Below are 14,046 nucleotides of genomic sequence, written 5' to 3'. Positions count from 1 at the left end.
CTTTGTATCAGGTGGCCAAAGTACTGGAGCTTCAGCTTCAGCATCACTCCTTCCAATGAATATTTCGGACTGATTTCCTTTAGGACTGGATTGCTCACTTGCAAATCCATGACTGTAGCACTCCAGGCTTCCCTGTCCATCACCAACTCCTGGAGCTTGCTCAAACACATATCCATCAAGTCAGTGATGAAATCCAACTGTCCAAGGGACTCTCAAAAGTCTTCGCTAACACCACAGTTCAAAACCATCAATTCTTCGGCATTCAGCTTTCTTTATGGTTCAACTCTCACGTCCACACATAACTACTAGAAAAATCATAGCTTTGACTAGATGGGCTTTTGTTGATAAAGTAATGTCTTTGCTTTTTAATGTGCTGTCTAGGTTTGTCATAGCTTTTCTTCCAAGGAGCAAGAATCTTTTAATTTCATGGATACAATCACCATCTGCAGTGATTTTGGAGCCCAAGAAAATAAAATCTGTCACAGCTTCCCCATCTATTTTCCACGAAGTGATAGGACCAGATGCCCTGATCTTAGTTTTTTGAATGCTGAGTTTTAAGCCAACTTTCCCACTCTTCTCTTTCACCCTCATTAAGAATTTTCCACAGTTTGTTGTGATCCACACAAAGGCTTTAGTGTAGTCAATGAAACAGAAATAGATGTTTTTCTGAAATTCTCTTGCTTTTTCTATGATCCAATGGATGTTGGCACTTTGAACTCTGGTTCCTCTGCCTTTTCTAAATCTAGTTTGAACATCTGAAAATTCTCGGTTCACATACTGTTGAAGCCTGGCTTGGAGAATTTTGAGCATTACTCCACTAGTGTTTGAGATGAATTTAATTGTGTGGTAGTTTGATCATTCTTTGGCATTGCCTTTCTTTGGGACTGGAATGAAAACTGACCTTTCCAGTCCTGTGGCTACTGCTGAGTTTTCCAAATTTGTTGCCACACTGATTGCAGCACTTTCACAGCATCATCTTTTAGAATTTGAAATAGCTCAGCTGGAATTCCATCACCTCCACTAGGTTTGTTCATAGTGATGCTTTCTAAGACCCACCTGACTTCACATTCCAGGACGTTTGGCTCTAGGTGAGTGATCACCCCATCATGGTTATCTGGATTAGTAAGATCTTTTTTGTACAGTTCTTCTGTGTATTCTTACCACCTCTTCTTAGTATCTTCTGTTTCTGTTAGGTCCATTCCATTTCTGTCCTTTATTGTGGCCATCTTGGAATGAAATGTTCTGTTGGTATCTCTAATTTTCTTGAAGAGATCTCTAGTCTTTCCCATTCTGTTGTTTGCCTCTATTTCTTTGCATTGATCAATGCAAAGTTCAGTTCACTTCAGTTCAGTTGCTCAGTCGTGTCCGACTCTTTGCGACCCCATGGATTGAACCATGCCAGGCTTCCCTGTTCATCACCAGCTCCTGGAGCTTGCCCAAACTCATATCCATTGAGTCGGTGACGCTATCCAACCATCTCATCCTGTTGTCCCCTTCTCCTCCCACCTTCAGTCTTTCACAGCATCAGGTGGCCAAAATATTGGAGTTTAAGCTTCAGTATCAGTCCTTCCAATGAATATTCAGGACTGATTTCCTTTAGGATGGACTCTCAAGAGTCTTCACCAACACCACAGTTCAAAAGCATCAATTCTTCAGCACTCAACTTTCTTTACAGTCCAACTCTCACATCCATACATGACTACTGGAAAAAACATAGCCTTGACTAGACAGACCTTTGTTGGCAAAATGATGTTTGCTTTTTAATATGCTGTCTAGGTGGGTCATAGCTTTTCTTCTAAGGAGCAAGCATCTTTTAATTTCATGGCTGCAGTCACCATCTGCAGTGATTCAGGAGCCCTGAAAAATTAAAGTCAGCCACTGTTTCCATTAAGGCTTCCTCTCTCCTAGCTATTCTTTGGAACTCTGCAGTCAGGTAGATATACCTTTGCTTTGCTCCTTTTTCCTTTTGCTTCTCTTCTCACCCTGAGCGTATCTGTGTATGAGCTCAGCACTTATCACATGATATTGTAATCATTCCTTCACTATTTTTTCTCTGTCCCCTAAGGGTACAAAGTGAATAAATTAATGGCTGCTTTGGAGCATAAAAGAGCTTCTAAACACTTTGAAGAATTTACATGGCCAATAAAATATGAGGATGTTAAAAGCAATAAAGTTTAAAATGAGTAAAATTACAGGCTCCAGATGAGATCAATGCCTCGGGAAGAGGCATCCTTTTGTTTTTTGTGTACCTAGTTTTGGACTCCTTGCAACAGGAAGCAAATAGATCGTTACTGAAACAACTTAATAAACTGGCTATACTTTTCATATTGTCCTTCACAGCTTTTAGTCTTACCCTTTTTGATTGTTTCTATTTTTTAAGGTTTTATGAAGCTAAAGCTAATTGCCATGTGCAAAATCTCCAAGTTCTCATTCTGCCACATTGTTTTTTTGAAGCTGTCAGATTTTTACTTCTTGCTGCCTTTAACAACTGAATTTCTACTGTCAGCAGACACTGAAAACCAACTATCCACATTTACAAAGAAAGGTAATTTAGAGGTGTGAATAAGAAGGCCGATCTTTCTTATAAGTTGCCTAAGATATCCAATCTCCTGAAAGGCTACGGAACTATATACTTCTCATCAAACCTATTTATGAGTCAAGACTAAGAGCAACTAACCTAGGGATTCATCTAAACTGAACTTGAAAGGAACAAGGGGGAAAAATGCCACTTTATTTACTGGGAGTGGTGGCAGGATGGTGTTAGCATTAATAGTAGGGAATACGGCATGAAAATAAACGTAATGTGGTAAGGCCAATAATACAAATAACATATACATAGATTATAGAACCCATACACACCAAGTATGAATATTCAGCTGTGGTTTGAAAGTTCTAGTTATAGAAAAAATAAACAAAACCCCAAAACCAACCAACCAGGGTTGATTAGAAGTAATTTTTTGTTTTATTGAGGTATAATTGATATAGTTTACACATATGTTATCCAAAAATGGGTATATTTTTACATAGCTCAGTATTTGCTAAAGATAAAACGACTTCAAGTAACTAAAGTTGACTTGGTAGCTCCCTCCCCAAAGCATTAATTCTTTTGTTAACATTTTCATCTGCTGTGAACATAATTTATTTCACGGACTTCAATAAGGAAGATAAAACATTTTTGTTGATATTTTAAAGAAACTGTCAAGAATTGGGGAGGAAAACCACATGTACTCGTAGGAAAACAGGCCAACTTCTCCCCCACTTCTTAGTTTGGAGTTCACGTGAATATGAAAACAGTAAGGCCCACTTCCAAATAAACACACACACACATCCACATAGAGATGGAAAATCACAGAAGTGTCCGACTCTGTGCTTTGCCTCGTCAGGTTCTAAAGGAGCGTGAATGTGGAGTCAGGTTAACTGAGAGAGTTCCTCCCTAAAGCTGTCCTGCTGCCAGTGAGGAACAATTAGAACATGGGTTTTCACTGTGAGTAAGCTTTATAATTCCTTGTATTCTTAGTCAAGGACTGCAAATGTGAAAGTGAACACACTGCATAAAATTAATAACTTTACAGTAAAATATTAAAAATGTTTCAGAGTGTACAGAATTTTTGCTAGTGACTTTGTGAGCTTAGTTGCTCAGTTGTGTCCGACTCTTTGCAACCCCATGGACGGTATCCCACTGGGCTTCTCTGTCCATGGAATTCTCCAGGCAAGAGTACTGGAGTGGGCTGCCATTCCCTTCTTCAGGGGATCTTCCTGATCCAGGGATCGAACCAGGGTCTCCTGTATTGTAGGCAGATTCTTAACCATCTGAGCCACCAGGAAAGCCCAGTGCCTTTATAGAAAAATAATTACTTTAATATGGATAACTATGAAATGAAGTTACATAATCTGAATTTTTTAATCAAAAATATTTCATATAAACTTTCTTAATAATATCCATCTTAAAATAATGCCCATATATATCTACATATACCTATGTAGAATACACCCATTCCATTGCAATTAAAACATTTTGGATGAATATGAACATTATTTTGTAATTGAGTAAATCTGGCATAGCTGTTTTAAAAATTAGCCTTGGGACATATTTGGATTGTCTACAAAAACTGATTTCAGTTGAAACATTTCATGTTGAAAGTTATGTCTATCTCTAAAGAAGCTTTTTATCCCAAACAAATGTCTAAAATTAGAATACTGAGCTAAAAATACAAGTTCGTTAAGCTTCTCTTTTCCCAAAGGTAGTCAGAATAAATAGTATGACAGACTTTCAAAAATGGAGAACTAAGCAAGTTATAGGAAATTCAGCCAAAATTTATCATGCTTCTGTATTTCAAAGGTCAAACAATTCTTTTAGAGTATTTGACTTTTTCTAAAGGAAGCAAGTATTTTTAGCTCATTTTCTTCTGTAATAATACAAAAATGTGGTGACTTTTCCCACTGAGCCTGTAAATCTTAGCTAATCTGGTATGCGTGTGGAGCCAGGGCTATCCGCCCTGTAAGTAAAACTCATGGACCCAGTTTGGTCTAGAGGGAAGTTTCCAGGATAGTTTATAAAGGAAAACAGGATTTGCCCGGTTCATATAGTGGACTTTTATGGACTCAAAATCTAGACATGAGCCATTGGTCCTTTTTCAATTTCCCTTCTCTTATCTAAGTGTCAGTAACATTTCTCATAGGATAAAAAAAAATACTTTAAGATATTAAGCATTTTGGCCCCATAAAAAATTGATGTTTTGGTTCACACTATTTAGAAAAATAAGGAGAAAGGCAGTAGAAGAAGTCAGTCGTCCGGAAACACTTTGAACACTGCTAGATTATTAAATTCTTAAGAGTACCCTACCAAAATGGGAGGCATATGCCTATACAAAATCAAAATTTAGAAACCAGTCATCTATCAATAGGTGAACAGATAAACAGCTGTAGCATATCCATACAATGGAATACTAGGTAGCAATAAAAGGAAATGAACTATAGATATAATATGAATGAATCTCAAAATAATCATGCTAAGGTGAAAAAGTTATGATCCCATTCATAGAAAATCCTATAAAATTAATGTCAACTTTACTTTCTTAAAGCAATTTTTTTCTTCAACCAATATAATTTATGTCTCATTTCTGGATAATACATGGCACACAAATGAGTTCTCCCTTCTTGAACCCAATCAATTTATTTAAAGTAGGTTAGTTTAGTGAACTAGAAACCCAAATTTAGAAATGGAGAAAAACTCTAAAAATACACATCTTTTAAACAGTTTGTCTTAGTAATAGCAGTCTATGTCAACAGAAGTAAAAAAAGCCATTTCCTCCAACCATTCAAGATAGGTCCTTGTCATACCCCATTTTCCAACACAGTTTTAAACCACCATAATATATTTAATTATGTCAAAAGTTATTAAAACATTTAACCAATGTTGAGAATGCTTTTTGTTTTTTTAAAATATTTGTGGCATTTACCGAAGTTACCTTCAACTTCAGAACAACCCTTTTGACTAAAAAATGTGTATATATGGATTTGGGAATAGTTATGACTACTGTATGTTAATCTTAAATTCTTAAAAGTGATAATCAAAATAGATTTGCAGTTTTATGTTCCCACAGCATGATCCTGAGATTCAACACTCTGACAGATCTCTTTTGTAATTTATGCTACTTAATTGTGGTCTCAAAGTAATAAAGTTATTATGACATTGTTCAAATAACCATGACCTTAATGAATAAAACAAATGAGATAATCTATTAGAATACGCAAAGCGTGAGGTTGAATCACATCCCTTCTTATATAGTTTTTCAACATGCCCATTAAAAATAAAATATTCATGGGAAAATACCAAAATGAATCAATGATTTACTCAATATTAGGAATTCAAAAAGGAGAGATAATCTTAGCTTTTCTAGTATCTGCTAACATAAAAGAGAGTCTGGAGGGAAAGAAAGCCAAAGATTTGCTATTATTAAATTCAGAAAAAAAGTTGCGGTGATTATTTTCACATGGCTCTGAAAAGAGGTATCATTTTGCTCTATTTGACTAAAACTATGGACATCTGAGTTTCTTCACCATTTTGGGCTAAGAGTGTAGTACAATATGTTCAATATTAATACTACAATATTAATTTCTATTTATTTAAATTATTTTTAAATTAATTTTTCAATCCCTCAAAACCAGTAACTGACCCTGGTGTGTATTACTATATACATGGAATGGCAACCACACAATATTCACTAGTTGCAAAATATTTTTTGCAATATAAATAATTTCTATGAAGCTGTAATTTCTATTAAGAGTAAAGCAATTACTTGCTCAAAAATAAAGTTAAGATATCTATACATAGCAGTCTTGTTTCTATTTTCTGGGTTTTTCAAGAATTCTGATGAGAGCTCTTGGGGATGTGTTTTGACCTAGGCCCGATGAAAGAAATGGAGAATCTTAATTAGTAAAAGGGAAGAGGAAAAGACAGGTACTCCTAATGGGGAAAAGGATTCCTCATGAATGGGATCACAGCAACAAGACAGGGGTGTGCACTTGGCTGAAGGAAGGTGACTGGCTTAACCAGAATTGAGAGAAAGAAAGAGGACTGCTGCCCACAGACCACAAACGAGCCAGGCTGCAGAGTTTAGGCCTGACCTCACAGGTACTAAGGGAACCACAGGCGGTAAGAACCACATTCTTCAGCGTAAGACAGGTAAAAGCATTCACACTCAGGCGGGGGAACCATCTTTTCTCCAAGTTGAACATCACATGCATGCTCAATCTCACAGAGCAAAGACAATGCTTACAGTTTCAAAGTCTTCTTTTGTTTTTTCCTTAGACTAGAAACTGCTTTAGAAACATAAAAATAGCTAAGCTAATCTGAATGAAATTAAACAATTTAAAGCTTTATAAGGACAAGTTTTTCCAAAATTCTGCCAACAAACCCTAACAAAGGGAATAATTTCCATTTTTAACTAAGAAGATGAATTCTACAGTACAGACATGTTTTGTTAATCCTACGCAGAAGTACTTAATAATTTGTAAACATTTTGAAGTCTGATACTTTCCCATAGTCCATAGCAAACGAGCTATATAATTATAAAATAATGTCACTGATTTGATTTTGCTTGTTAACTCATCTGTACTAATTTCTATTAGAAAAGTAAAAACAAATAAAAACAAAGATATCTGACAACTTTGAACAAAAGTATCTGGCACTCAAGTATTGAATGGATCCATCGCCTTTTCTTCATTATTCCTTTGTACAGTCTGTTCTTTGAGACTGGAAAGTTTCTTCTTCCTTTCTTGATTATCTTGGTAACCTTATTTAAAGGCATCTTCACTTAAGACTGTTCTTTGTGAAAATTTTCCTGACATCTACATTAAGATAATCTAGAAAACAAGTAGGATGAGAAAAACACAAATACTTGCTTGATACAAATACCACCAGTTTCTATGTATTTGAGCAATTCCAAATTTAGCCCTATATTGGAATTTCATACATTTTCCCAATTGTGCCAGGTAAATACACTGACAACTGAAACTTATATAACAAGCTAATATGTTATTCTCCACATATACGAAGCTAATTTAAAAATGAAAACTTTTCATAAAACCTGTCTCTTTCAGGTTTCCAGCTCTGGCTTAGACAAATCTAAGGGATCAACACTGTAATCTTAATACCATACAAATTTATTGATAATAGAATTTTAATTTATAAGCCTTAACTTTTATAAAGCTTTACTACTAAAAGAAGTATCTAAAAACTCCTGATAATTTTAATGAGAGCAACTATTTACACTTATACTGATGTATGAAATAAAGACCTGAAGGTAGTTCATTTATTTATCAGATTTGAATTTTAAGATCTTAATAGGAAAAAATAAACAGGAGACAATTTCAAAACACTTTAACACGGAGAACTTTTTGCTTGATCCCAAGTCTCATTTGAATTAATTTCTGCTCCTATGTTTCCACTTTATTTCAAGATCCAATGCTACAGTGCTCTTCCCAATCAAATGTGAAATTAGCAGCCCTCATTGTAAGAATGTCTGCACTGCTTTAGCAAAGATGATGTTCATGAATTATTCCCTTACTTGATTTCTTGATTAAAGAAAGCATTTATGAGAGAGAGAAAGAATAGAGATTTTCCTCTCACTAAGTTAACTGGTCTCTGTAAGGATTCTATCTAGTATAGTATCTAGACAGACAAGTTAACAGAATCTAACGTGAGTGGAGTTCTGACAATTCCCACTTCCACAGTTCATTCCAACACAATGCACCTGTCAGCCTAGTGCAGAAGAGCTAGAGAGAATAAAATGAGGAGTCTCATGGTCACTTCTGCCCACCTGAAAAAAGTGCAATAATCCCTCAGCTTCTAGTTCCTCCATAATCGGTGAGCCCTAAACACAGAGATCTCTTTGGTTTTAAGAATGAGATTCTCTTCATGAGTCGGACAAGTGCCTATGTCATAGAAGGAAAAAGTGGCCACACCCGCTCCATCTAAATAAGATACCTTCACAAGCAGTGTTTCTTTGGGTTCACCAGGAAGAAATGCTGATAAAAGCCAACAAAGAGACCCAAAAGAGTACTCAGGTAGAGCACTGTTCACTTCTCTCTTCTAGTGATTTTGACATTCTTTCTTTGGAATGTCCACTAGAAAAAACGTCTCCCTTCCTAGTAGTATCATTACACTCTAATGGATTTCCTTAAGTAGCCTACCTAAGTAAAGAAGCTGTGCCACCTTTGTTACTGTTCAAATTTTTAATTCCTGTAGTCACTGTGAGCACTACTTCAGGCCACACAAATGAAAATCAGACACACTTCAAGGCTGACAGGACGCACACACTACTTATCAAATGTGGGGGCTGAGGGGAGAGACCTCCAGAGTCAAAAGGACTGCTACTTTTGTGGGAGGAGCAGACAGTGTCAACTTTCTGGGAATAGCAATGTTAACTTAAGTAGCTTGGTAGGAAGAGGCCTTGAAGTTATTCTTCAGTGAGGACAGGCCCCCAGAGCACAAGTTTTTCTCTTTCCTAACAGAATATCTGTTTTCAATGCTAAAACATCAGACAAGAGCCTACCTGACATTTTGGAGAATTGGCTGTGCTGGGATTGATATTCCGCATTGCCTAAGAGTGAAAAATAAGATGGATAAAAATTACTTTAAGCCACATGGGTTGGCTGTGAAGGCTGACTTACAAATTCCATCCAGACATATCACCATAGCACAGAATTCCCAAGCTAGCTCAAGAAGAAGCAGACTGAGGGAGACAGGAGCCCAGGGAGTCACCACGGAACACACGGAAGCCTCAGCAGTGTTCACAGCGTTGAGGGCAGGACAGGGGTCGGGACTGAAACACAATCTGATACTGGTCGGGTAGGTTCTTTACTTCTGAGTATAGATGAAGCAGGGAAAATATAATTTGATGTTTCAGTGATAAGAGAAACTGTCAGTGGAAGAAGTTCACAGGAAGCCAAAAGACTTAAACTGAATTTATACTGATTGCTAAAAAACAAACACCTTAAACAATACACCATTAGTATAAGATTAGAGCAGGTCGGTCACTTCAACAGAAGAATAGACAACACAGTAGGCAGTAAAGAGACAAAGAAGTCACCTTTAAAGGAAGCTATTCTGTCCGGGACCATCACCCAGAGTAAGAGTGGGAATAAGGCTTAGGAAAATTCTTTAGAATAAAGAATTTCATAAGCAGCAGCATTCTGCCCACCAGCTGGGAAGGGGATGGGAGACAGCTGATCTACTGCAACGAAATGACGGATTTTAATCTTTCTTATTAATAAGGTTTCTTGGTTTTGATGGTCTTCAATTCATATGTGAAATAATATTTACTTATACCATCTATTACTCAGTAACGACAAAATGAAAAGCAAGCAATGAAAACAGGCTGTGTAAAAACGTACCCTGAAATTACTTTATTTCTTCTAATAGCTATATAATTATATTCTTGATGATGCTACCTTGCTCTGGTGATAGTTTTATTTAAATGAAAAATGTCTTTCCTTTATAGTAATATGTTAAAAGTCTGTCGGAGGTATAGTAAACTTGCTAACGTGCTTCCTTTTTCTACTTTCTTAAAGGCAGATGAGGAAATACTTCTTTCAAGACCACTTCATGACACCATATATGGGCATTATCTCCCTCACTCACTTCTGGGGCCAGCCACACCACGTGACACTGGCCGGCTACTGACAGCGCAGTCTGCAGGTGTGGCGGTCTGGGATGCTTGTGGCTCAGTTTAACTCTTAGGTACCAGTTCTTCAAGTCCCAAATCAGTGTTCAGTCACTACATCAAGTTCATCTATTTCCATTAACACTCAAGTGACACTATTAAAATATAACCTTCATGAAGAAAACAGTACCTTGTTCAAATGTCTACACCCTGGCAACAAAAATGTACCATATAATGATATTTTTAATGCCTTATCTTAGTATGCTACGATTTAGGGCAGGGGGAATAATATAGACACATGTATTTCATGTTTGTAAATAAAGAGAATGTCTGGGGTGGGGGTGGGGGGAAGTATAAGAAATTGTTAGCTATTTACTTCCAGAAAAAAGAACTAGAGAAATGGAAAGGGAGATTTTATTTTCACTTACACCTTTTGTACACTTTCAAAATCACATTGTGTTTTTATTACCCAAAATATTTATATAAAAATTTTAAAATATACTAAGATCATACCACCAACATCTGAACTTTAGATATCATTCTGAAATTTGAGATGAGGGATTATATTTTTATGGCACAAAAAAGCCAACAGTATTTCTGAAAGAAAACCTATAGAAATGGCCCTAAAGGTTTCCAACTCTCTAATGTTAGAACCTACCCTTCCCAACGTGAAAAAACCACCACAAGCAGGTAATTTTAAGACACTTGGGGATCTTCTAAACTTGGGATCTTCTAAACTTGGGATAGCCTATGTTACATTTTAAATAAAACACATCTTAGATTCGGCAATAGTGAAAGCTATCTGTCCTGTGAGAGGTATCCTACTGGTGAATTCTCCCAAACAGATAATTTGTTTAAAGTAAAAGATGTTTCTCCCCAGGTGATGTTCCAGTTTCTCCCTTAGTGAAACCTTCGGTATTAAATGGTCTGCCATTCCCTGTACAGACATACCTCACTTTATTGCACTTCACAGACACTGCAAATTTTTTAAAAACACATTGAAGCTTTATGGCAACCCTGAGACTAGCAAGTCTATCAGAGCCATTTTTCTAAAAGCAATTGCTCACTTCACTCCTCAGTGTCACATTTTGGCAATTCTCACAATATTTTGGCCTTTTCCATTATTATTTTATTTATAACAGTAATCTGTGATGTTACTATTACAAAAAGATGACTCACTGAAAGCTCAGGTGATGGCTAGCATTTTTTTCAGCAGTTAAGTATTTAAAAATTAAGTACTTTAAAAAAATGTACACTGTTTAAGACATAATGCTATTACACACTTTAATAGACTATAGTATGGTATAAACATTAACTTTTATATGCACCAGCAAACCAAAAACTTCGTGTGATTCACTTTACTGTAACACTCGCTTCACTGTGGTGGTCTGGAACTGACGGGCAATATCTCTGAGGTATGCCTGTATATTTGAGGAAAAGCACCCTTGCTTCCCTTGACTTCTGCCTGACTGCAGTGAACATGGCCCAAACGCCTCTGTGTGATACAGGTATACAGGTCACAGCCCACGTGCTCAGAGGCCAGCAAAGAGACTGAGATGAGGACAGAGCTGGACAGAATGTTTCTGTGTCACTCTAGTTTTAGAGAAACAACGCTCCTCTGCAACCAACAAATGCCAAAACGAAACACACCCAGCTTCAGGTAGGAAAACAAAGCCCCGAGAGTGGAAGGCTGGTCTCTAACCTGGGGCCTCACCTGCCGAAGCAGTTCTTGCTGCTTCAGTCGCAGCCTCTCCTTCTCCATCTGCAGCTGCTGCAGTCGCATCTGCTGCTGCTGGTTGGAACTGCCGCCACCCAGGACGCCTCCCTGCGGGCTCTGGGGGGCCAGCGGGGGTGGCTGCTTCACTGGAGCACTTTGACTGATTCTCTGGTTCATGGCTGAAAGGAAACAGAAGATCTGGTCTAAAAAACTAGCAAAGAAAAACGATATTCAGTCATTCACAAGCACGATGGGGATGGTCAACATAGCCTTTTCTGTAGTAAAACCAGAAGTAACCTAAAAACCCACCAATAGTACAAAGGGTACATTAGTTTATTATTATTAGACATGCTTGTCATCAGTGTAATATGTTAGGCACCCATAAGACAAAAGAAACAAGCAGCAGCTCTAATAGGCAAGGCCATGGAACAGTCTAAGATACACTAAGTTAAAAGCATAGTACAGAACAGAAAAGTGCTTTTTTAAAAAGGGAGAGGAGGCCTATATTGATATACTACATGCAACTACATGCGTATCCAGAGAATCTGAACTGAAGGACAGCTAAGAAGCAATTAACATTTGTTGGCTCTGTAGCTGGGGAACTGGGTGACTAAAGAACTGATGTTCAAGAGACATTTTTTGTAACTTTTCAAGTTTGAATAATGTGAATGCACTGCTTATTACAAAATATATATCTAATTAAAAATAAATCCCTCAAAGTAACCAAGAGAAAGCAATCTAAGTAGTAAAGTTCAAGATTATTAATCTTTAAATATAATGCTAACAAATCAAGTAGATTAGATGATCTGACACATGCTCCAAATAAAACCTGTAAGAGTCTGGATGGCACAGACTGGTCTCATCCAACACCACTGTACCCCCTATACAGCCAAGGGAGTCAGTTATTTGTTTTAGTTGAACCTGTAATACACCATTTGACAATTAGAAACAGACTGGATTTTTATACTAGTGAATTTCTACCACTGATACATTGATCAAACTATGGATTGTGGTAGCCTCAGTAAGCAGATGGAAGTCTTATTACATGAAAATGGCAGTGAGAATGATATATTACCTTTTCAGACATCTACTCAACTTTTTAAGGTGAAATTTCAGGTCATTGTTTAATACATACTGACCAAAAAAAAACCTCTGGCCCAAATGACTTCACAAACACTTGAAGAAATGATACTAATCTTTTACAACCTTTTGCAGAGAACAGCAAAGAAGGAAACTACACGACACTTTTGCGACCAGCACATCTCTAATACCTTATGAAGACATTAAAATAAAGAAAAATCATAGATGGCTCTCTCTCATCAACCTTGCTGCCAAAATCTGAAATGATCCACTGTTGGTGCTCATGACTTACTGACCCCGGCCACAAAGCAAACTCCTTGTGATGATCTGCACATGTCCTCCGTTGTGCCGTAGGTACAGCTCTTGGAGGCTACTTGACAAACCTCCCAGCCTTTCCCAGAGTCTGCCATGGACATTAAGAATCATCTTCTTTCAGGGCACTGCCCTGGGACTTTGTCTACGGACATTTCCCACCTGACTGTAATTCTTTATTTACAAATTTGCATCTTCTCTTCCCAGGTGGCACTAGTGGTAAAGAACCCCCTGCCAACGCGGGAGACACGAGAGACGGGGTTCAGTCGCTGGGTCAGGAAGATCCCCGGCGGAGGGAACGGCAGCCCACCCCAGTATTCTTGCCTGGAGAAGCCCACGGACGGAAGCCTGGCAGGTCGGACAGGACTGAAGCGACTCGGCGCACACACACCTGCCTCGGGAGTGTGGACAGACCCCAGTCAAGCATATATTCTCAGTGCCTAGTCCAGCAGCTTGGCATAAAATCTGTGCTGAGAATAAACACTGAAATGATTCTCAGTCCTTTCACTATTCACTGAGGCAGAAATTTAACTTTATAAAAGATACGGCAATATAGAAATCCTACCAATTTCCCCACAGACTACCAACTCTTCTATGTGGCGATATAAAATTGATTTGAAGCCAAGGATATTAGAAAAAAGGAAAATTACAGACCAATCCTCTCTCAGAAAGCCAATTCAATTCAACCTACTGAGATATTAATATAAGGTGATAACATTTTTGTTCTTACTTTCCCCCTCTATTTTTCCTGTAGTTCTTCTAACTTTTTAA

At 37.5% G+C, this 14,046-nt stretch overlaps 1 protein-coding gene across 8 annotated transcripts in view; it reads right to left on the bottom strand.

Moving 5' to 3' along the window:
- Window positions 1–14,046, bottom strand: part of YAP1 (Yes1 associated transcriptional regulator) — a 125,476-nt gene that overhangs the window by 11,766 nt on the left and 99,664 nt on the right. For 2 of the 8 annotated variants that reach the window (XM_065945608.1, XM_065945615.1), the window contains exons 5-6: window positions 11,869–12,062; window positions 9,057–9,104 (exon numbers count right to left, since the gene is read on the bottom strand). In XM_065945608.1, the coding sequence (XP_065801680.1) occupies window positions 9,057–9,104; window positions 11,869–12,062 (242 nt within the window). The remainder of the gene's footprint in view (window positions 1–9,056; window positions 9,105–11,868; window positions 12,063–14,046) is intronic. The other 6 variants (XM_065945609.1, XM_065945610.1, XM_065945611.1 and 3 more) reach the window with 3 other exon arrangements.

Source organism: Muntiacus reevesi, chromosome 9, assembly GCF_963930625.1.
Source record: "Muntiacus reevesi chromosome 9, mMunRee1.1, whole genome shotgun sequence".
In the NCBI taxonomy this organism is placed as follows: Eukaryota; Metazoa; Chordata; class Mammalia; order Artiodactyla; family Cervidae; genus Muntiacus; species Muntiacus reevesi.
Note: the sequence above shows the minus strand (reverse complement) of the source record. Positions and strands in the feature narration are given on the sequence as shown.